This window comes from Meles meles, chromosome 15, assembly GCF_922984935.1.
Source record: "Meles meles chromosome 15, mMelMel3.1 paternal haplotype, whole genome shotgun sequence".
In the NCBI taxonomy this organism is placed as follows: Eukaryota; Metazoa; Chordata; class Mammalia; order Carnivora; family Mustelidae; genus Meles; species Meles meles.
In genome coordinates this window covers 39,497,103-39,521,002 of record NC_060080.1, presented here as the reverse complement: position 1 = coordinate 39,521,002, position 23,900 = coordinate 39,497,103, and the positions used below count along the sequence as shown (strand labels likewise).

Below are 23,900 nucleotides of genomic sequence, written 5' to 3'. Positions count from 1 at the left end.
AGGTATTACCTCACACAGGTCAGAATGGATAACAGCAAAAAGACAAGAAACAAGTGCTGGTGAGGATGGGGAGAAAAGAAGTGCTCACACATTCTGGCCGGACTGTAAACTGGACCAACTGCTATGGAAAACCATATGGAGTTTCCTCAAAAACTTAAAAATAGAACTACCATACAACCCCGTAATTCTACTTCTGGGTATTTACCAGAAGAAAATGAAAACACTAATTCAGAAAGATACATACACCCCATGTTTATTGTAGCATTCTTTACAACAGCAAAGATATGGAAGCAACCTAAGTGTCTGTCTATAAATAAATAAATAAAGAACACACACACACACACACACACACACACACACACACACAGAACATAAGCTATAAAGAGGAATGAAATCTTGTCATTTGTGACAAGAATGGACCTAGAGGGTACTCTGCTAAATGAAATTAAGCCAACGAAAAACAAGTATCACACAGTTTCACTTATACAGAGGATCTAAAAAACAAAAAAATAACAAAAAAAGAGAGAAACGAACTCATAAATATAGAGTACTGGTTGCCAAAGGGAAGAGAAGTGCGAGGATGGGCAAAATGGGTGAAGGGGATTAAGACATACAAACTTCCAATTATAAAATAAATGAGTCATGAGAATGAAAGTTCAACAGAGAATTCAGTCAATAATATTGTAAAACATTTATTACTGATATTCATGATTTATACAATCACTGATCTCTAGGTTGCATAACTAAAACTTATTACATATCAACTATATTAAATTAAATTAAATATTAAATTAAATTTAATTTAAATATTAAATTAAAATTTTAAAATGTAAGACTACTTTACAAATTTTAAAAACTGAGTTTATAAGTGCTTTAAATCATCTGTTTGTTAGAAATACTTTAAAATCCTATCTCATAATATTAGAAAGACTCACTGAATCTTCTTTTTAAATTGTTTTAGATATTACACTCCCTTCTGTTATAGTCACCCAAAACTTAAAAATAGTTAAACCCAAATTTTGTTTGTTTCATAAATGACATTTAATCAGCTTCTTCTACAATAAAAATTTGAAAAAAGTAAAATGTGTGACAAATGATAACTGAAGGTTAAAGTCAATGTGTCTTCATTACAGGGAAAACTAACAACTGATGGATTACCTACACTTATTTCCAAACCAGAGCAAAATAAAGTCACAAGTTTTTTGGCTTAGTGAAAAATAGATTTTCATCTCCTAAAAAAGACCTCAATGTCATAAGTCATACATTTCATTGTAAGGACCAATATAAAGCATATATAGGGTAACAAGAGGAAAAAAATACTAAGAAAGAAAATTGTGCAAATCGCTGCACATTTCCCTGTCCCACTTTGGGAAAGGAAATTTACCAGACTATCTTTTTAGTCTTCTTGTGTCACCAGAAGTGGGCAAGAAATTAAATACTTAGGAATGTCATAGTCCAGGGACAAAGGCCACTAAAACACAGACCTAGTAAGATTATAGAATGCTTCCAGTCCCCCACATCTTCCCACCACACCAACCGCGCTCCAGTATAACAACCAATTAGAGCTAAAAGAGATGCAAAATGGAGTTGCTATGGATGTTCAAGATAACAAAGGAGATATATATGTATTTTTTTAAAAGGGGAGATAAATACAAGGACACTAGAATAACTTTAAGCCTATAGCACCTACAGCTACAGCAAATATTAACAAAGACAAACTCCTAGCCTGACTAACATAAAACCTCGTACTTCAGACCAATTTACCAAGTTCCTATTACCTTATATATCATGTCCAGTTTTCAACATGAAATTTCAAGGCATTCTAAAAGGCAAGAAAAAGCACAGTCTGGAGAAACAAAGCAAGCCTCAGAACCAGGATTAGATGTGACATAAAGTCTGACATTTTGAGGCTCTTATGGAAAAAAAGGTGATATTATCCAAGAAGAGATGGATAATGAAGGCAAGTACAGGGATGGAAACACTAAGAATCAAAAGGAATTGCCAGAAATATATCATAGCAGAAATGAAGAATATCTTTGAGAGGTTGATCAGTAAACAGGACATAGCCAAGGAATGAATCAATGAATTGGAGCCACTGAAATTTAAAAAAGAAAAACATGAAAATGAAAAGAAAAGAATGTCTAAGAACTGTGAAACAATTACAAAAGATGTCATACATAATTGGAATACCTGAAGGAGATAAAAGAGGAAACGGAACAGAAAAATTACTTGAAATAATGATGGTTGAGAACCATCCAAAATTAATGACAGACACCAAACCAAAGATCCAGGAAGCAAAGAGAACACAAATGAGAATAACGGTCCAAAAAAATGGGCTTAATTTATTATTTGTTTCAGGGGTACGGGTCGATGATTCATCAGTCTTAGATAATTCACAGCAACCACAACAGCATAAACCTTCCCCACTGTCCATCACCCAGGTACCCTATTCCTCCCACCTCCCTCACTCCAGCAACCCTCAATTTGTTTCCTGAGGTTAAGAGTCTCTTATGGTTTTTCTCCCTCTCCTTTTGTTTTGTTTCATTTTTCCCTCCCTTGCCTGATGATTCTCTGTCTTATTTCTCAAATTCCTCTTATCAGTAAGATATGATAATTGTCTTTCTCCGAATGACTTATATCACTTAGCATAATACCCTCTAGTTCCATCCATGTCATTGCAAATGTGGGATTTCATTTTTGATGGCTGCATAATATTCCACTGTATGTATGTATATATATATATATATATATATATATATATATATATATATATATATCACATCTTCTTTAACCATTCATCTTTGGTGGACATCTAGTCTCTTCCCATAGTTTGGCTCTTGTGGACTGAAAGTAGATTTTTTTTTTTAAAGATTTTATTTATTCATTTGACAGAGAAAGACACACAACAAGAGAGGAAACATAAGCAAGGGGAGTGGAAGAGGGAGAAGCAGGCTTGCTGGGAGCCCAATGTGGGGCTTGATCCTAAGCCCTGGGATCATAACCTGAGCCTGAGGCAGATACTTAATGACTGAGCCACCCAGGCACCCCTGAAAGTAGATTTTTTTTTTATAATTAACTGAAACAAACTCATTTTTAAATGGTCTAAATTCAAATCTTGCAGATAATGCTGATTAAGCTCAATTTTCATTTTAATAACATCTTAATATGATAAATTATACCCTATATTTATACTTGAAGTATTTTGATAACTAGAAGCACTGAGGTGTGAATTGGAACAATTTAATAACTATGTAGAAGGTGGTAACTAGGGACACATGGGTGGCTTAGTCAGCTAAGTGTCGGTCTTCAGCTCAGATCATGATCCCAGGATCCTGGGATCAAGTCCCACATCGGGCTTCTTGCTCTGCGGGAAGCCTGTTTCTCCCTCTGCTTGCTGCTTTCACTGCATGTGCTCTCTGACAAATAAATAAGATCTTTAAAAAAGAAGAAGAAGAAGATGACGACGACGACAATGACGGCGGCGGCGGCAACTAGCTGATAGAACAATTTCACGTGACCACCAGAAAATATTTCTTTCCCCAAACGTTAGCAACAGTCAGAAAAATAGTTAAAGAACGTATCTTCTGAACTTGTATATATATACTTGTATATTTTGTATATTATATACTTGTTTACAATTGTATATTATAATTACTTACAGACTGTCCACTCCAGAAGGTCAATGATCTTTTCTTATTCACTTAGCCTTTGCACAATGTCTGGCACAAAGTAGATGCTCAATAACTTATGTTGAATTCAATTGCATGGAATATGCGTTGTGAAGGGGCATAAAATTTCAGCAATTAGTAACAATGAAAAATCTAAAGAAACTTTCTATGTATGTTTTTAAATGTCAAAGTTCCATAAAATCTTGTCAAAAGAAAAAAAATAACTTTAAAAATCAAAAGAGATTTTGCAAAAGAAAAATATACCTAGGGAGAAATGGTAACAACCAAAATTATCCAGCCATATCCCAGTGGTTCTCCACCTGATTGTATGTACAAGTCACCTGGGCAACTTTAATACCAACTTAACTGGGCTAGTAGTAGAACCCAAATGATAGACTTAAACTCTAGGTGATTCTAATGTTCTATTAGGGTAATATTCTATTAGCCCAAGACAAGCAGCTCAAGAAAAATGTATCAAACATTTTGTAAATCTGTAAAGATCACTATAAAAACAACAGGAAATTGAAAACAGATAAAAAGGAAATTAACATTTTAGTACCAGTATTATTTTAATAATAAATGAAAAGTATTTATAATTGGTAAATAAAGGTGAAAATTAAAAAATGAACACAGTATTAAAAAAACCCATCTGTAAAGTAGACAATATGCTATGAAAACCAAAAGGAATCTACAGAGTTTCACACTATCAAGCAAACACTTTATACAAGTTCATTCACAGAGTCTACGACATGCCAAGCAACCTAGGCACAGGAAATAAATAAGAGGGCATTTTCCAATAACAGTGTGGAGATGAACAGTAAGCCAAATAAATGGAAAACAAAATTATTGAATTTCTGTTACCATCCGTCACTGAAATTAATTCCAGATGGACTGATAATTAAACACAGAGTACAAAACTGTGTTACTCTAAAAAGACAGTACAGGAGAATACCTTTTATGATTTTAGATTTAGGAAGGGTTTCTTAAATAAGCAGCAAAAATCAGGGACCCATGGGTGGCTCAGTTGGATAAGTGTCTGCCTTTGGCGCAGGTCATGATCCCAAGGTCCTGGAATGGAGTCCCGCATCAGGCTCTCTGCTCAGAGGTGAGCCTGCTTCTTCCTCTGCCTGCCACTCCTCCTGCTTGTGCTTGCTCCCTCATGAGGGCGTGCTTGCGTGCGTGCACACTCTCTCGCTCTCTGACAAATAAATAAATCTTTAAAAAAAAAATCAATAAGTGTAAAAGACTGATATTTTTAACTACGTTGAAATTAAGAATTTTTATTCATCATAAGACACTATTTAAAGAAAGGAAAAAGGCCACAAATTTGGAGATCTTGAGATCTAACCACATAAATGGTAACAAATAAAAAGCATTTATAAAAAGTTGGTATCCAGAATATATAAAGACATATTCAGAATAGAGATTTCCTATGAGTCAATTTTTCTTTCTGAATTCTGCACACTATATGAAAAATCCACAGGATAATTTGTCTCTGGATAATGTTCTCTCCCTCCAGAGAAGACTTACATTTGCTTTTGGCAAACACCTATCCTGAGAGCATTGGCAATTGGTTTTTAATTAAACTTAATGAATGCAATCAGAGATTTGAAACTGGACTTCAGTCTTTGTGAAAGCCATTTTACTCTCAGCTCACTGCCACTGCTCAAGTGTACACTTCTCAGAGACCCAAACAAAAGCCTTGGAAATTTACCTGAATTGTATTATCACTGGTATGCCCTGAACTCTAATCTTTGAACTATATCTAACCATAGGGTCTGTGAAGAACTCCCCTCAAATTCTCAGTTTCTTAACCATTGCATTAGGAATTAGAGGATCTCTTTAGTGGGAAAGTGGTCCCAAATGACTGGGCTCACATAATCAAGCTTTCCTTTTTTCTGGGATTTTGATTTTATAATTCTTCACTGCTTTGATAATTTTAAGTGATTACAAATAGTTAGGATTTTTATCTAACTCTTCTAGTTATTTTTGGCAGAAGGGCTGGTTCCAAACAACCTAGTCTCTCATCACCTCATGTGTTTTTTAAAGGATGATTTCTTAGTTCTGTCCAATTAAAAGGCCTATAAGCAAGAACACTCCAGTAGCATTAAGTACCATGAGCACCTAAATTTTGGTTTCTAAATACCATTCCCTCTAAAAGAAACCAGTGCTCCTTAGAGAAATGGCTGATTCCAGGTCCCAGGCTGGGAGATTCTAATCACACTGCTACAGACAGAACGTTTATGTCTCCCCCAAATTCCTGTGTTAAAACCTAATCTCCAATGTGATAGTATTTGGATGTCGTGTTTTAGTTTGCTCAGGCTGCTGTAACAATATATATATATATTATATATATATAATATATATATACAAAATATATATATATATATATAAAATTAAGTTCCCCACCCACTTTTGACCCTTAGCTTCCTAGCACCTCTCCCTAAAGGTGATGTCTGTAAACTGGGATTCTGTGTATTCTTCAAGATTTAAAACATACATATAACTAGAAATTTACCAAAAGGAACAAATAACTGAACTTAGGTCAAAATGTGCCCACTGTGATCACTGTCAGATGGATAAACAAAAGAAGGACAAGTGGGCTGTACTTCAAATATGTAACTGTTCTCTCATTACCTCTACTTCTGTTCATCAAGCAAATATCTGATAGGCACCTTACTCTTGTTAAGGGAATTCAACACTATGCTGACTCAGTGAATGATAAAAACATGATCCTTGCTCTCAAGAAGCTTACAATTTTGCTGAGCGGACACAAGTAGAAAAATATTCACCCAGGATAACCTTTTCTCTGTTTTCCTTGATCTCCTGAATTCTCTCCCAAACTGAACACTGTGGTTCCTTCCCCTCCACCATCAGTAACCCATCAAACCTGCTGTTTTCCTGAATTCTCCTATTTTCAGTTCATGGTACCAAACTGAGGTGAATAGGTTGCTGTTTAACCTCACCTCCACTCAACCCTAAGAATCAGCTTTGCACTCTCATTCCACACCCAGTAGATCAGCAAATTCCAACCACATCTCTTAAATATTTCTAAAATCCATCCTCTATCCCCATATTTCCACTATTGGTTAAAACCAGCATCATCTCTCACCTGGACCACAAACTGACCCCCATACCTAATTCTCTTCCCTCCAATTCTTGCTCCAAACCACTATTCTGAATGCTCCTATCCCTAGTGGGTACAACTCATAGGACTTTGCTAATCTACCTTCTATCTACCTCTGCAATTTTATATTTGACACTGCTATCACCCTCCCCCCTGCATCCCATTCAGTTATTTCATCCTCTAACCACACCTGAGTTCTTTCTGGCTCCTCCAATCTATGCTCCACACTTCCACACCTTGCACATGCAGTTTACTTTGCTTGGGATGCCTCCTCTTTCCCAATCATCCATGTGATCTTGTGATAAGATCTAGAAACCCTCCCTGATCAGGTCTTCTACCCCGCACTGAACAGTTAATCACTCCCCCCACTGTGACATCACAGATCTTGTATACACTTACATCATTGCCCTTAACTCTAAAATAAGAGTATTTATTCACATGCCAGTCTCCCCCAGTAAACTTGGTATTCTTTGATGTTATAATCCAGTGTCTTATTTTGAAAACCTGGTATCCAACCCAATACACAGGAAAATATCTCAATAAATGTTTATTGTATGAACTAAGTAAATGAACCCTTCTCTTTCTCTCCATCTCCCTGTCTCATCTTTTTTTCTGACAACAACCCACAACCATGAGACATGACTTAGTTTAAGGATATAAGTTAGTCATAGGATTTAGGAATTCTGATGCCATGACTATACTACTCTATCCAAAGCGTAAATCAGCGCTGTGTAAGGATAGCACAATTGTCCAGCAGTACCTTAAGTCCGACAGAAGAATCTCTTTCCAACACAATCTCATGTCCTCTTGATTCCTATCACAACACAGTCACAGGTTTCTAACTAAATTACAAGGCTCCTTCATCCTTAGCAGGCCCAAATCTACTCATCACATAGGCAGTTTAAGGTAGAACAAGTTTCACCACTAGAAAGTCCCCATCAATGCATCAGGGATGCCTGGGGGCAATAACTTTAGTAGCTATAATGTTTCCCTGATATATCCCTTGAAACACTGTTCATCTCAAGACCATTTGGCTTTAGGAATATTTGACCACCAATTAAATAGTACTAAAAATCCTATCAACAGTCAAGACCAATTCATAGGAAGGTGATGTGTGGAAAAAATGATAGGGCCGAATCATTTCTGATCATTCCAGTCTGGGGGTGATCACTCCAACCTCTGAGCTCCTAAAACTGTTTATATAGTACCCAATCCAGACTTGTTCTTGAAATGCTTATCTTACTTGCTAGATGATACATTCCTTCGGTGTTTATTTCATCTTTATGATATCCCACTGGAGGGCATATTTTTTTTAAAGATATATTTATTTATGAGAGAGAGTAGAGAGAGAAACCCAAGCACAGAGAAACCCAAGGCAACTCCACATGGAGAGTAGAGTCCTGCATGAGGCTCAATTTCATGACCCACAAGATCACAACCTGAGCAGAAACCGAGCTGGATGCCCAACTGACTGTGCCACCCAGGTGTCCCCTGACAGGCATATTTTAAAAACCAATCTCATGCATAAACCCTAAAACTTTCTGGTGCTGATTCACTTTCCTAGGTAGGACGCCATTCTGACATCATGTTCTTACCAATTATATTTATCATTTAAAAATACCCTAAATGTTACACAAGAAACACATATACAAGAGGTCAGTTTAAAAGTAACGAGACGGTTTTCCCAGAAATGGCAAAGCTAAGGTCAAACACTGAAGGAAAATAATCTTTCCCTAACATCAAAAATACACTTCTACAATAACAAGCATCTTTGAATACACACACACTACAAAATGTGCATCTGTAGAATGCTCTACAGCTTACAAAGTAATGTCACACGCTCTTACCTCATTTCAGCTCCACAATTTTTTTTTAAGATTTTATTTATTTATTTGACAGAGAGAGATCACAAGTAGGCAGAGAGGCAGGCAGAGAGAGAGAGGAGGATCAGCTCCACAATTTTTATTTCACCAGAGAGTAAAGCTGAGTAAGTTGCCTACAGAAATTAATATTTATAGAGGATGTAGTGTTCTAGGACCTATGGTTAACAAGTATAACCATCATTAACATACATTATGTGTAACCAACTTCATGATGTAGGACATTGGTTTTTAAAAACATGCCTGCAAAAGCTGAACAGGTGAGATCATTAACTCAATGAAGGATTTCCGGTTTTTGTTTTTGTTTTTTCATTATGGGTAAATTTGTACTGGGTGTTGTAAAGCAATGCTTCTCAAACTTTAGCGTTCACACAAGTAACTTAAGATCTTATTAGAATTCAAATTATGGTTTAAAAGCTCTTGGGCAGGGCCTCAGATTTCTAACTAGCTGCCAGGTGATGCTGACGAGGCTGGTCTGCAGTTGGGTGGCCAGGTTGTAGAATATATAAAGAATTAACCCTAACTAGCACTACTAAAAAAAAACGTAACAAAACTTTACAGTTTTTTTTTTCATCTTCCATGACTCTGAAGTGAAACTTTCATCATTTCTACTCGACAAGACTAAGGCACAGAGAAATGAACTTTCCTTAGATCACAATCCTGGGGAACCAGGATTCAAACAGGAAAACTGACTCTGCGGGGCACTCAACCGCTACACACTACACCATTATCTCAGTTTACAGGTAGATCCGGAATTCGAAGCCAGGTCCGGAGTTAGCCTTAGTACCCATTCCCACCAGTCGGGTCCTTACTATAATTAACGTGCCTGCAGTCAACATTATGTTGTAGGGCAGGGAAAGAGGAAAAAGGAAGGAGACCCTCCCACTTAACAGAGCAGGTTAGAGGGAAGAGGCGGCGGTGGCGGGGCTCCCTGGGGACGACTCTCGGGCTACCCGCAGGTCTGCCAACTGTCCCGAGGCGGGCATTAGGGGCGGGGCGTCGACAAGGGAAAGGTTTCGGGCGGGATGTACCAACGCGCGCAGGGGGAAAGCTTTCCAGCGGCCAGGACCGCCTGGCTACCTCCGCGCCCGGTGCCGGGGCTCCGAAACTCTTTATCCGGCCCTCGGCCCCTCTGTGGAGTTCTGACGGAGCAGGGCTCTCTTTAGCCACAGCCGCCTCCTTAGAGATTCCTCCTCGGGCCCCTCGGTGGAGTGGAAGGCCCCGGAAATGGGGGCCGAGCGGCACCTGGCCAGCCGGGAGGGAGAGTGGACAGTCGCTTACGAACTCCACTACGCCCCACGAAAATCCCCCGACTTTTTTGCCGTCCCCGTAGCCCTTACCAGCTCTTTGGGCGGCTTCTCCTGGGTTTTCCCAAACAGCCCCATGGCGAACCGAACTCGTCTTGCCCCTTCCGGCTTTCCGTTCCCTGCGCCCAGGCAGGTCGCGGGCAGCCGCCTGGGCGGGGCAGGCGATAGGGTAGGAGCCCAGACTCCCAGAAAAAGGAGCCGCCGCAGGGAGGGTCGTGCGCATGCGTCCGGCGCATGCGCAGAATTGAGCTGGGCGGGGTTTCGTCGGAAAGATCGGTGTTGTTGCGCACCTCCTGTTAAGGGATTCGTACATCCTTCCGACGATTTAGGCGTGTTTTAGTTAGGTGTGGAAGTGATTCCTTTGGAAGATATGAATTTATTAGCTACACGTGGTGATTGCAGCTGCTCATACTTCCTCTAAACCTGTATGTTGTTGCACAGAAATCTGTATCTCCGCCTGGCCGAGGTCCAGTTACAACCACTTTGCGAACGGCGTGTATCTCCTAGGCACATCACATGCAGAAAGCCAGAAATGACCCCTTCTTCCTCCCTCTAGACCTACTCCTACCCTGTGTTGTCGCCCGCATCACCTAATCATTCCAACCTGGGCATTATCTTCTCTCCTCCTCTTATCAAATCTCAACAGTGGTAACTTCTCAGTGTGTTCGAACTCCCGCCGTCACAGTGTCACAATGTTCAAGCCATCGTCATTTCCCACGTGGATGATTCCTGCCTGGCATTTGTGTGTGTGTCGTCCTGTGCGCCGCATGGACCATAACCTTAATCAAATTCTCAAAAGTATCTGTGATTAAAAAGGACCAGACTCATTTTAGCCTGGTAAGCTGATTGAACCTGTGCAGTGAGCTGATGGTTGGTGTCATTACCAAAGGTCTTGGTGAAGGGACCACTCATTTAGTGCCCACAACTCCACACTCCGTCTCTCGTGGGAATGTAAAGTGGTACAACCATTTTGGGAAGGTTTTGGCAACTTCTTAAATGCTAAACATACACCTAACATGCCATTCCACTGCTAGCTAGTGGAGGTAAAGCATAGGTCTTTTACAAAGACATAAACGGCTTTTCGTAGCACCTTTATTTGTAATAGCCAAAAGCCAGAACTAGTCCACATGTCCATCGAAAGATGAATGGATAAATCAGTTGTGATAGACCCATGCAATGGAATACTACTCAGCAATAAAAATGAACAAACCATTGATACACGTGACAACATGGATGAATCTCAAAATAATTATGCTGAAAGAAGCCAGAAAAAAAAAGAGTAGTACTGTAAGATTACATTTATATAGCATTCTAAAAAATGCAAACTAGTCTATAGTGAGGGAAAGTAGCTCAGTGGTTGCTAGGGGACGGGTTAGTTTAGGAAGAGGCAGGAAGGACAGACTACAGAGAAACATAAGGAAGCTTTTGGGGGTGATGGATATTCTCTTAATTGTGATGGTTTCACAGATGTATACAGTGTCAAAACAAATGGATACTTTGAATACGTGTAGTTTATGTCAATCATACTTAAATAAAGTTCTTTTAAAAGTAGCAGTACAGGTTCATTGTAAAAATTAAAATCCCATTCTTAGTTCCTCAGGGGAAAAGTTCTCAAAGGACCTTATAATTAAGTTATTATAATTATAAGGGCACCTGGGTGGCTCAGTTGTTTAAGTGTCTGCCTTCCGCTCAGATCATGATCCCCGAGTCCTGGGATCAAGCTCCCCATTGGGCTCCCCACCCAGTGGGGAGTCTGCTTCTCTTTCTCCCTTTCCCTGCTCATGTCCTCTCTCTCACTCTCACTCTCTTTCTCAAATAGATAAATAAAATCTTTAAAAAATATATAAGTATACATAGTGTGAATCGTTTGATTCTTTTTGGAGAATATGCTTTTATATATTTTTACTCAGTTGGGATCATATTATATGTATTGTTTTGCAATCTCCTTGTTTTAAAAATGATTTTATTGATTTATTTGGCAGAGACACATCGAGAGAGGGAACACAAGCAGAAGGAGTGGGAGAAGGAGAAGCAGGCCTCCCACTGAGCAGGAAGCCCCATGGGGGGCTCCATCCCAGGATTCCAGGACCATGACCCGACCAGAAGTCAGATGCCCAAAGACTGAGCCACCCACGTGCCACTGCAGTCTCTTTTTAAAAAATATTTTACATAGATTTTCATTGCTGTTAATATTTATAGCTAAGGAATTCTGTGGCAGGAATGCACTAAATTTTTTAACTCATTTCCCTATTGTATGAGGTCAAGTGGTTTCCAAATTTTCCCTGTTAAATAATAAATGTAGACATAGTTTAAATATTAAAAATACAACCAATGTTCTCCATACAGGTTGCACAGTTTTGAACTACCAGCGGTGTATGAGACCATCCTATTCCCTAAATCCTTGCTCACAATAAATGTTAATATTTTGCACTTTTGCCAATCTGAGGGTATAAAATGTTGTTCTTAATTTTCATTTCTAGGATTACTAGTCTAGGTGAGCATCTTTTTGTATATTTATTAGCTATTTGAAATTCTGTTAATTACTTCTTTTTTCCTTTGCCCATTTTCCATTGAATTGTTTTCCTTCTTTCCTTTCCTCCTCTTTTTTTTTTTAAATGTGAAGGAACTCTTTGAAAATGAGAAATCTGCAGACATTTTTTTCTTAAAGATTTTATTTATTTATTTAACAGACAGAGATCACAGGTAGGCAGGCAGGCAGAGAGAGAGGAAGGAAACCAGGCTCCCTGCTGAGCAGGGAGCCCAATGTGGAGCTCAATCCCAGGACCCTGGGATCACGACCTGAGCCAAAGGCAGAGGCTTTATCCCACTGAGCCACCCAGACGCCCCTGCAGACATGTTTTTAAAGTTTCCTTCACCATATCCCTCCTCCTCTTTTTCTTTCCTCTTGAATGAACTATAAGGCAGCAAATTTTCATGTAGAAAGATACTGAACTTCCATTGATTCAACAATACTTATCAAATGCCTACTATGGGTCAAGCATTCTATAGGCTCTTGGAAAACTAGAGTGAACAAAAAAGAACCTCATACAATCTGGTGAGGTTAGGTGTTAAACAATGGTGATCCATAAAATTAAGTGAATTACTACAAATGCACAAAATTCTGACCCTAAGAAGAACACGATGGTTAGTGAATCATCCCTGAAGGTCATATACAAGTGAGCCTTGAAGGGTGAGCCAGCAGAATTATGAGGAGTATCCAGTACAAAGAAACAGCATGTGCCTAAGAGCCTTCCCAGGTCTGGGGGTGGGTTTTGGGCCAATTCCTAAAGCTGCACTTGTTTTAAAGCTGGTTATCAAGGGCGGAGAGGCCAAAGAGAGTGTGGAGGAAGGCTGGACTAGGCATGTGGCATCTAACTGAAATGCAGAGTCCACAGCTACTGATAGAGCCCTGTAAACCACCAATGCCGTTTTCCTCAGTGACTAAAAGGGCACCATGCATCTTCCACACATTTTCCAGGCTCTACCCTCGAAGCAACATATCCTCTACTTGTGTCCTGATACTGCTTTGGCTCTAGACAAAACTGGCTACAGCTATAGTTTGTTCTTCATGCATGGACCTCAGGAAGCATGCACCAGATCCTCCCACCTGCTAAGACTCACATCTGAGGGGGTGGGAAGAACTAAGTGAGCAGGCATTCTAGCTCTCTGCTCCTGCCAAACACAGCGAGTGTTTAACAGGATCACACTCCCTTGCCATATGTTCACAAAGACGTTTATTCACACACAATTTCAAAGGTTTTTTGTGCGTTCTCCTGATCCCTGAAAAATATTATAAATAGATGCATATCCCTCACTTGAAAGGTACTGCAATGCCTGAGGCTTTAAATATTTCCCTGAACAAAAAATAGAAAGGACTGTTTTTCCTCCATTCCCCGGTTTGTCCTTGCTCATTTCTGCAATATTTCCCGTCTTACAGAGCGTTGTAGCTCACAACTGCTCCCCATTCACCAGGTAGACTGTTAAATGTTTTGGGCAAGAAAATCACAACCCAATTCCTAGCAGGAACTTTGGCCTAATAAAACAAAAATACACTTCGTTTTATATAACAGATGGATTCTGAGAATGTTAGATGTAAACTGACCTATGGAAAATTGAATTCCCGTCCACACCTTATATAATAATTTGGGGTTGGATCTATCTAAATTTCTGGCCAATCTTCAGATCTCAGGGGCTCCTAGCCACAGCTTATGACTTGAAAGAAGGCTAAGAAAGACCTTGAGTCATCCGCCGATTTCCAGCATTCCTCCACCAAGCCTGCGATTACCCTGTACTGGTATCCCAGGGCTGCTCTAACAGAGTACACCAAAAAAGGTGGTTTAAAACAACAGAAATTCATTCTCCCACTGTTCTGGAGACTAGAAATCCAAAATCAAGGTGTCAGCAGAGCCATGCTTCCTCTGAGACTATGGATAGAATCTATCCTTTCCTTTCCCTAGGTTCTGCTGATGGCTGTCCATCATTGGCATTCCTTGGCTTGTAGGTGCATTACTCCAATCTCTGCTTCTGTCATTACATGGTGTTTGTATGAGTCAGCTTGGGCTGCCATAACAGGATACCATAAATTGGACAGCTTAAACAACAGAAATTTATTTTCTCACAGCTCTGGAGGCTGGAAGTCTGAGATAAGTACCAGCACGGTCAGGTTCTAGAGAGAGATCTCTTCCTGGTTTGGACTTCTTGCCATGTCCTCACATGGTAGAGAGAGCAAGTTGTGGTATCTCCCTCTCTAATGAGGGTACTAAGCTCATCATGAGGTCCCTACCCTCATAATCTCATCTAAACCTAATTATCTCCCAAAGATTCCATCTCCAGGGGCGCCTGGGTGGCTCAGTGGTTTAAGCCTCTGCCTTCGGCTCAGGTCATGATCTCAGGGTCCTGGGATCGAGCCCCGCATAGGGCTCTCTGCTCAGTGGGGAGCCTGTTTCTCCCTCTCTCTCTGCCTGCCTCTCTGCCTACTTGTGTCCTCTCTCTCTGTCAAATAAAATAAATAAAATACTAAAAGAAAAAAAAGATTCCATCTCCAAATACCAACACATTGGGCACAAATGCATTTTAAGGATGACAGAATTCAGTCAATAGCAATGTTCCCTCTGTGTCTCTCTTCCTCTTCTTATAACTACACCAGCCACATTACGGACCCACCCAAATCCACCACGATCTTGTCCTAACTAATTATATCTACAATGATCCTATTTCCAAATAAGATCACAATGATCCTATCTCCAAATAAGATCCTAATTATATCTACAATGATCCTATTTCCAAATAAGATCCTATTTCCAAAAAAGATCTAAGATATTGGAGGTTAGGACTTCAACATATCTTTTGAAAGGGTACAATTTCCACTACAACAATTCTCATATATGAATTCTCAACTTTGGAGAAGAGAGAAGGTGATAGAGGATGGGTGGAAAATGTTTAGCTGAATCCTTTCAAAACAAACAGACTTCTCTCCTCCCTGAGTGGCCCAAAAGTAGGGACCGTTTCCACTTGGAAGGGATAAGTAGATATCTGAGGCCTGAGTCTAGCCTGAAGGATGTACTTTCCCTAGGAAATCACACTAATTACTACGGCCACCACATATTGCCCTCTAAAGTACCATCTCCACCACTAATACTCTCATAGGAGACTCACATGACTTTTCTTACTTCCACACAACATAGCAGAGACAAAGCCTGAACTTTGGCAGAGCCAGCTGGAATATTTAAGTGATACTTTACTAAAGTTGCCAAAAATAGTATCAGAATATCAGAATTGAAAGAGTAGCATGTGACTCACACATTCAACATGATGCTAGGCTGAATATTCTGAAAAACTAGCTACAAACGCAGTCTTGTTAAAATATAACCAGAACTATTTTATGTGCATGGTTGATCTCCAAAAAAGTAAGATAAATTGGTAATATCTTCCAATAACAGAAACTTAGAACCTTGTGTTTGTGTTTTTAAAAATTCTATATAGCTTAGAGATGGTAAAGTGCACAGATCTTAAGTGTATGATCTGTTGAATTTTTACATATGTATATATAAAACTACATACATATTCCAGTCAGTACCCACCAAAGATAATCATTATTCTGACTTGTATCTCCCTAGATTAGTTTATTCTCTTCTTGATGTCACATAATGAAATCAAATAGTATGCTTGGTTTTAATGATTGGGCAGAAGAATAGGAGGCAAGGCTTTAAAGGGTGGGAAATGGTAAAGCAAAATTGAGACTCCCTGAAGACAAGAGCTTTCCAGACTTCACTCCCAGTAAAAGGACAGACTACGGAGAGAAATCTATCTGCTGACAAAGAGGGTTAAGAAGAAAATATTTGTTTCAGGCCACATATCTGGTGAAAAAATAAAATTAGAAGGCTTTCTTAAGAAACCGTAATTATAAGGCTGCCTTCCTGTGGGTTTAAACAAACAGTACTTCCTTTGTGTTGTAAATCCTAGGCCTAGATATTAAATGAAACTGTTCCTACTTTAATTGGTTAAACTGTTCCTAATTTAAACTTTTGAGAACTTTATGGGGACTTAACTGTTAACTTGTAATTATATAACCTGCTAAATTATCATTCCAAAATGGGGGCAAAATAAAGACATCTTTAGGAGTAAAAATGGTTAAAAACAGACCAAAAAAATCCACAAATGGACAGATCAACACTAAACAAAAATCTAAAGAATGTGCTTTACCAGATAATAGTGTTGATCTTAAAAGGAACGCCTTAGATACAAGAACAAATGATAGCAAATAATTTAGTGAATACTGTGGTCAATCTGAAAAGAGTTGATCGAATAAATGATAATAATGTTGAATTTGGGGAGACTAGAAGTGTAAAACTAAGTCATTCCACAACAATAATATGAAATAAATGGGTGGGAAGTCATTGGAATTAAAATGATCACAGGGGAGTCACACATCTTCCCTTATTTCCCCGTAACAGTGAGATAATGAAAACAAGATATAATTTAATATTCTTTGGGAAGGAGTAAAGATATTGAATAATTTTAAATATTAAGTAAATTTGTTAGAATTTTAAGGATAATCACTAAAATAAAAGCAGTATTTCCAAAATAGTAAAGGAAAAAATGGAATTAAGAATATTAATCTAGGGGCGCCTGGGTAGCTCAGTCAGTTAAGTGGCTGCCTTCGGCTCAAGTTGTGATCCGAGGGTCCTGGAATCAAGACCCATGGCAGGCTCCCTGCTCAGCAGGGAATATGCTTTTCCTCTCCCTCTTACTCTGTCCTTCACTGCACTTGTGTTCTCTCTCACTGTCTTTCTATTGTAAATAAATTAAAAAATCTTGTTTTAAAAAAAGAAGAATGTTAATCTAAATAAGGTAGAGGGATGCCTGGGTGGCTCAGTCAGTTAAGTGTCCTACTTTGGCTCAGGTCATGATCTTGGATTCCTGGGATTGAGCTCCACATCAGGGTTCCTGCTGACTAGGAGGTCTGTTTCTGCCTCTCCCTCCGCCCTTCCTCACACTCATGCATTCTCAGTCTCTCTCTCAGATAATTAAAATCCTTTTAAATAAATAAGGTAGAAAAGGAGACAGAAAAGTTGGGAAAAGTAGGAGGCACAAAAGACAATGATAGAAATAAAGACATATCAGTATTCATAATGAAATGCTCTAAACTCACCATTGAAAAGAGATTCCAGACTAGGTGTTTTTTTTTTACATTTAGGTTTAAGCTACTTAAAAGGGACACAAATGCAACATAAAATTTTTTTTTTAAATGGAAGAAAGACCTACACAAACATATTTATCAGGAAATTATGAACCCAAACAAAGCTATATTATTTTATGGCAAAATAGCTTTTTATATACAAAGAAGTATATAATGTACAAATTTCAATCCACCAGGAAGCTAATCATATAATCTTTAAAAAAAAAAAAAAAAGAGGGGCAGAGGGAGAAGCAGACTCTCCAATGAGCAAGAACCCCAACATGGGGCTCTATCCCAGGATCCTGGGATCATGACCTGAGCTGAAGGTAGTCACCCAACCAACTGAGCCACCCAGGCACCCCAAGAACTGATAATTTCAAAGAGAAATACCTAAACCCACTATCATAGGGGGAAACCTGAATTTTTTTTTCAATTAGTGATAGATCAGGAAGACAAACATTTGATAAAGACAGAGAAGACATAAAAACAAGACATGAATTGGTAATCTAATTGTCATATTTTGTATATAACAGACAGAACAAGTTATCACATATCAAAGGTTTAACAAAATTGACTGTGTACTAGAATATAAGACAAATGAAGAAGCCATCCTGATACACACCCCACTATATGACCACATTTCAACTGGGTTAAAAATCAATAACAAAAAACTAAATTATTTTTGAAATGTGAAAATATATTTCCAAGTAATTCATAAGTCAAAGAATAAATCTTAATGGAAATTGGGGAGCCTGGACTCCTACCACACCTGGTAGTCACAAGACAAACTTTGCTCTCCCCAGTGGGATGGTGTTAGAGGAGACCTAATAGAGACTCAAGACTTTCACCATCACCCTGTGATACTGAGATGACCCTCACCATAGTGTCAGTGGAGAATTGGAACTCTCATCTCTACTTAGCATTTAGGAGGAATGCTTTTCAGGGTCCCTGGCTGGCTCAGATGGAAGAGTATATGACTTTTGATCTCAGGCTCTTGAGTTCAAGACCAATGTGGGGTATAGAGATTACTTAAATAAATAAAAAAATTTTAAAAAACTAAAAAAAAACCACAAAACTTATGTCTCACTGAAGGCTAAGTAGGGAACTTGGACTTCTACCTTCACTTGTAGGTAATGAGGTGGTGCTTCCACTTTTCCTACCAAAACAACTGCAGAAAAGAACAGCAGAATCAGGTTTAAATAAGATGCAGTATCTCAGAACATAATGGGAAATGTCCAGGTTTCAAGTGAAAATCACTCATCATACCCAGAATCAGGATGATCTCAAACTAAATGAAAAAATAAAATTAATATATGCTTTACTAAGTTGAACAGTGTCTCCAAAAATTCATGTCCCCTGGAAACTTTGAGTTTTACCTTATTTGAAAATAGGGTCTTAAAAAAATAGGGTCTTTGCACATAAATTGAGTAAAGATTAGATGGGATTAAGTTGGGTCTTAAATACAATAAAACTGATGTCCTTTAAGAAGAGAGAAATTTGGACACAGGCACATAGTAGAGAAAACCATGTGGAGACAGAGGCGGGAGTGGGTATCTGTAAGTCAAGAAACACCGAAGATTGAACTATCAAAAGCTAGAGGAAGCAAAAGCTCGAAGAGGCAAGTTCTTCAGAGAAAGTATGGCTCTGCCAAAAACCTGAATTTCAGCCTTGATTTCACTTTATTTTCTAGCGTGAAGAAATATGAGAGAATAAATGTCTGTTGTTTTAAGTCACGTAGTTTGTGGTCATTTGTTGCAGCAGCCCCAATAAACTTAATATAGATGCTAAGAATGAGATAACAAAAATGTTCAAATTAGTTAATAAAGATTTATAAATTCCATGATTTTTAAAATGCTTCAACAAGTGACTTAAAACATGACTGAAACAAATAAAAAAAAATCTCAGGAAAAAAGGAACACACAAAGAAGAACCAAAGGGAAATTTTAGAATTAAAAAACACAATAACCAAAATTTAAAAAGTTCATTTGGTAGGCTCAACAGCACAATGGAGAAGACAGAAGAAAGAATCAGTGAAATGGAAAATAGAACAATAAGACAGTACCCAATCTGAATGACAGAAAATAGATGGAAGAAGAATGAATAGTACCTCAGAGACCTGTGGGACTGTAACAAAAGCTATAGCATTTATGTCATCAGATTCATGGAAGAAAAGAAATATATCAGGACTGAAAAAGTACTTAAAGAGATAATGGCCAAGGAAAAGAAAAGAAATAATTACTGAAAACCCCAAATTGGCAAGGAACATAAACCTGCAGATTTGAGGGACTGAGCAAACCTCAAAAAAAGATACAGTTAGAGAAATACACCTCAAGATGAATGGTAGATTCAACTTTTGAGAACTAAAAACATCTCAAAAGCAGCCAAAGAAAAATGGCATCTTACCTATATGGGATGAACAATTCAAATGACAGTGGATCTCTTATCAAACCACGGGAGACAGAGGGAAGTAGCACAATATTTTTCAAGTACTAAAAGAAAAGAATTGTCACAATCTTATATCCCAAGATAATATTCTTCAGAATGAAGGGGAAATGAAGACATTTTCAGTTGAAAAAAAACTAAGAGAATGTGTCCCCAGAAAACTACCTTAAAAGAAAAGATAGTTTCTTTTTGTTTTTTTTTTAAGATTTTACTTATTTATTTGAGAGAGAGAAAAAAAAAAAGAGAGCAAGTGAGTACATGAGGTGGGGGCAGAGGGAGAGGGAGAAGTAGACTCCCCTGCAAAGCAGGGAGCCTGGTGTGGGGTTGGACACAGGACTTGATCCCAGCACCCTGAGATCATGACCAGAGCTGAAGACAGATGCTTAACTGACTGAGCCACTCAGGTGCCTCAAGAAAAGATATTTTCTAAACAGAAATAAAACAATAAAAGAAGGAATCTAAGAACATTAGGGAGCAAAAAAGAACAGACTAGGCAAAAATATGGATTGAATACAATGGGCTTTTGCTCTCCTTTTGAGTTTTCTAAACTGTGTTCAATGATTGAAGCACAAATTATAATATTGCCTAATGTGATTCTAAATATGGGTAGAGGAAATACTTAAGATAATTATATTATAAATGGGGGAAGGAAAAGAGATCTAAAAAGAAATAAAGTGTTTTTTAAAAAAGATTTTATTTTTTATTTGATAGTGAGAAAGAGAGAGAGAGCACACACACAAGTAGGGGGAGAAGCAGGCAGAGGGAGAAGCAGGCCTCCTGCTGAACAGGGAGCCTGATGCTGGGCTCAATTTCAGGACCCTGAGATCATGACCTGAACCGAAGGCAGACACTTAACTGACTGAGTCACCCAGGTGCCCTGAGAAATAAGGTTTTTATACTTCACTTGAACTGGTAAAATGGTGACACTGGTAGGCTGTGATAAGTTATGTACATATAATGTAATACCTAGAAAAACTATACAAAGAAGTACACTAAAAATACCATAGAGAGGGACCTGGGTGGCTCAGTGGGTTAAGCCTCTGCCTTCAGCTCAGGTCATGATCTCAGGGTCCTGGGACTGAGTCCCGCATCAGGCTCGGCTCTCTGCTCAGCAGGGAGCCTGCTTCCTCCTCTTTCTCTCTCTGCCTGCCTCTCTGCCTACTTGTGATCTCTCTCTGTCAAATAAATAACTAAAATCTTAAAAAAAAAAAATACCATAGAGATATTGTCCTTCAGGGAAATGAACATCAGGGTAGCTACACAGTGAGATGATTTCAAACACACTTGAATGGCTATAATTAAAAAAAAAAACAGACAAAGTGTTACTGAGGATACAAAGAACTGGATCTTTCATATGCTGACAGTGGGAATGTAAAATGATGCAGTTTGGCAGTTCCACAACAAGTTAAGTATGATACCATATGATTTAGCCATTCTACTATAGAAACATACATATCAAAATGAAGATGTATGTCCACATAAGAACTTGTACACAGATATATATAGCAGCATTGTTCATAATAGTCAAAAAGTAGAATTAACCCAAATTTCCATCAACTGGCAAATGGATACACAAAATATATTATCCATGTAATCAAATATTATTTGGTCATAAAAAAGGAATGAAATACTGATTCAGGCTACAATGTGGATGAAAAATTGAAAACACTATACCAAATCCAAGGGACACATAATTTTGCATAGAATAAGCAAATCCATAGTGAGAGAACACAGATCAGTGGTTTCCAGGAGATGGGAAAAATGCAGAATGGAAATTGATTGCTAATAGGAATGGGCATTTTTTTGAGTGATGAAAGTGTTCTGGAATTATATAGTGGTGGTAGTTGCACAGCTTTGTGAATGTAATAAAAGTTACTGAATTGTACATATGGAGATGAAAAGTACAACATAGAAAGTAGAGTGAATAATATTGTAATAATGTATGGTGACAAATGGTAACTATGCTTATTGTGGTGAGCATTAAGTACTGTGAAGATTTTTAAATGAATGAATCATGTACTATGTGAATTCCATTCCAGTAAAGCAGTTTAAAAAATCCAGTATAGATATATCAAAATGGAAGTCTAAAAATAATGTTCAAGTAATCCATAGGAAGAGAGGAAAAGAAAACAGAGAGAACAAACAAAATAAAATAAAAACAATCAGACTTAGTCTGAGCATATCGAGAATTATATTAAATGTCATGGTCTAAATACAATTAAAAGAGATTGATAGAAAGGATTAAAAAATACAACTATATGTCAGTACAATAAACTCACTTTAAATAAAATGATATAGGCAGAATGAAAATAAAAGAATGGCAAAGTTATTTCATGCAAACATTAATCAAAAGAAAGCAAGAGTGGCTAAATTATCAGATAATTTACACTTAAGATCAAATAAATTCACCAGAAACAAAGATGTACACTATAGCATGATGAAAGTGTCAATCCACCAAGAAGACATGGCAATCCCAAATGTGTACACACCAACAACAGAAGTGAAAAAAATGGGAAATAAAAATTGATAGAACAGAAATAAAGAAACAGACAAATGCACAAATAGAGTTTGAGATTTCAATACCACTGTCTCAACAACTGATAGAACAACTAAGAAAATCAACAAGGACCTCATGATGAAGAACATCATCAACCAACTGGATAGGATCTACATGGCATATATAGAACACTCTACACACAACAGAATGCATACTCTTTTCAAGTGCCTACAGAACACATATCAAGGGAGACAATATCATGGGCCATAAAATAAATCTCAAGAAATTTAAAGTAGGTTAAATCATACCAGGTATGTTCTCTAGCAACAGTGGGATCGAACTAGAAATCAATAAAAGAAAAATCCTCCAAACACATTGAAACTAAACAACACACTTCTAAATAATTAATAGAACAAGGAGAAAGTTTCAAGAGAAATTTAAAAATGCATTTGAACAGAATGAAAATGAAAATACAACATATTGGGGTGCCTGGGTGGCTCAGTCATTAAGAGTCTACCTTCAGCTCAGGTCATGACCTCCAGGTCCTAGGATCAAATCCCACATTGTGCTCCCATCTCAGTGAGGAGTCTGTGTCTCCCTCCTCTTCTGCCTCTCCCCCTGCTTGTGTTCTTTCTGTCTCTCACTCTCTCTCAAATGAACAAATAAAATCTTTAATAAAAGAAAAGGAAATACAACATATCAATGTTTGTGAGACACAGCTAAATCATTATTGAAAGGAAAATTTATTGCATTAAATGTACCATTAGAAAAGAAGAAAAGTTTTAGATCAATAATCTAAGTTTCCACATTGAGAATATAAAAAAAGAAGAGCTAAGTAAACCTAAAGCAGAAGGAGGGACAAAATAAAAAGCAGAAATCAATGAAATTGAAAATAGAAAAGCAATAGAGGAAATTAATGAAACAGAGCTGGTTTTTGAAAATACAAACAAAATTGACAGGCTTCTAGAAAAAAAGACATAAAAATAAAAAGAGAGAGAACACAAATGACCAATATCAGGAATGAAGTAGAATATCAATACAGGACTTACAGATACCAAAGAGCTACTAAGGGATGAAATGGACCAATTTCCAGAAAAACAAATGTTACCACAACTCACCTAACATGAAATGGATAATATGATAGATAGTATTGAAGGTAGAATGATGGATAATATTCAATTAAGGAAACTGAATCATAATTTTAAAACAATTACCAAATAAATACAAAAAATCTTTATACAAGGATTTTTCCCCAAAAAGATATTTCTGGGCTCAGATGGATAAATTGGAGAATTCTATTG

At 37.9% G+C, this 23,900-nt stretch overlaps 1 protein-coding gene across 2 annotated transcripts in view; it reads right to left on the bottom strand.

Annotated features, from left to right (window-relative positions):
* Positions 1-23,900, bottom strand: part of RNF103 (ring finger protein 103) — a 106,021-nt gene that overhangs the window by 44,736 nt on the left and 37,385 nt on the right. The window contains exon 1 of one of the 2 annotated variants that reach the window (XM_045979077.1): positions 10,016-10,202. The exons of the other annotated variant lie outside the window; for it this stretch is intronic. Coding sequence (XP_045835033.1) covers positions 10,016-10,060 — 45 coding nt within the window. The 5' untranslated portion in view covers positions 10,061-10,202. Of the gene's footprint in view, positions 1-10,015; positions 10,203-23,900 lie in introns of those variants that run through there. 2 annotated transcript variants of the gene reach the window in all.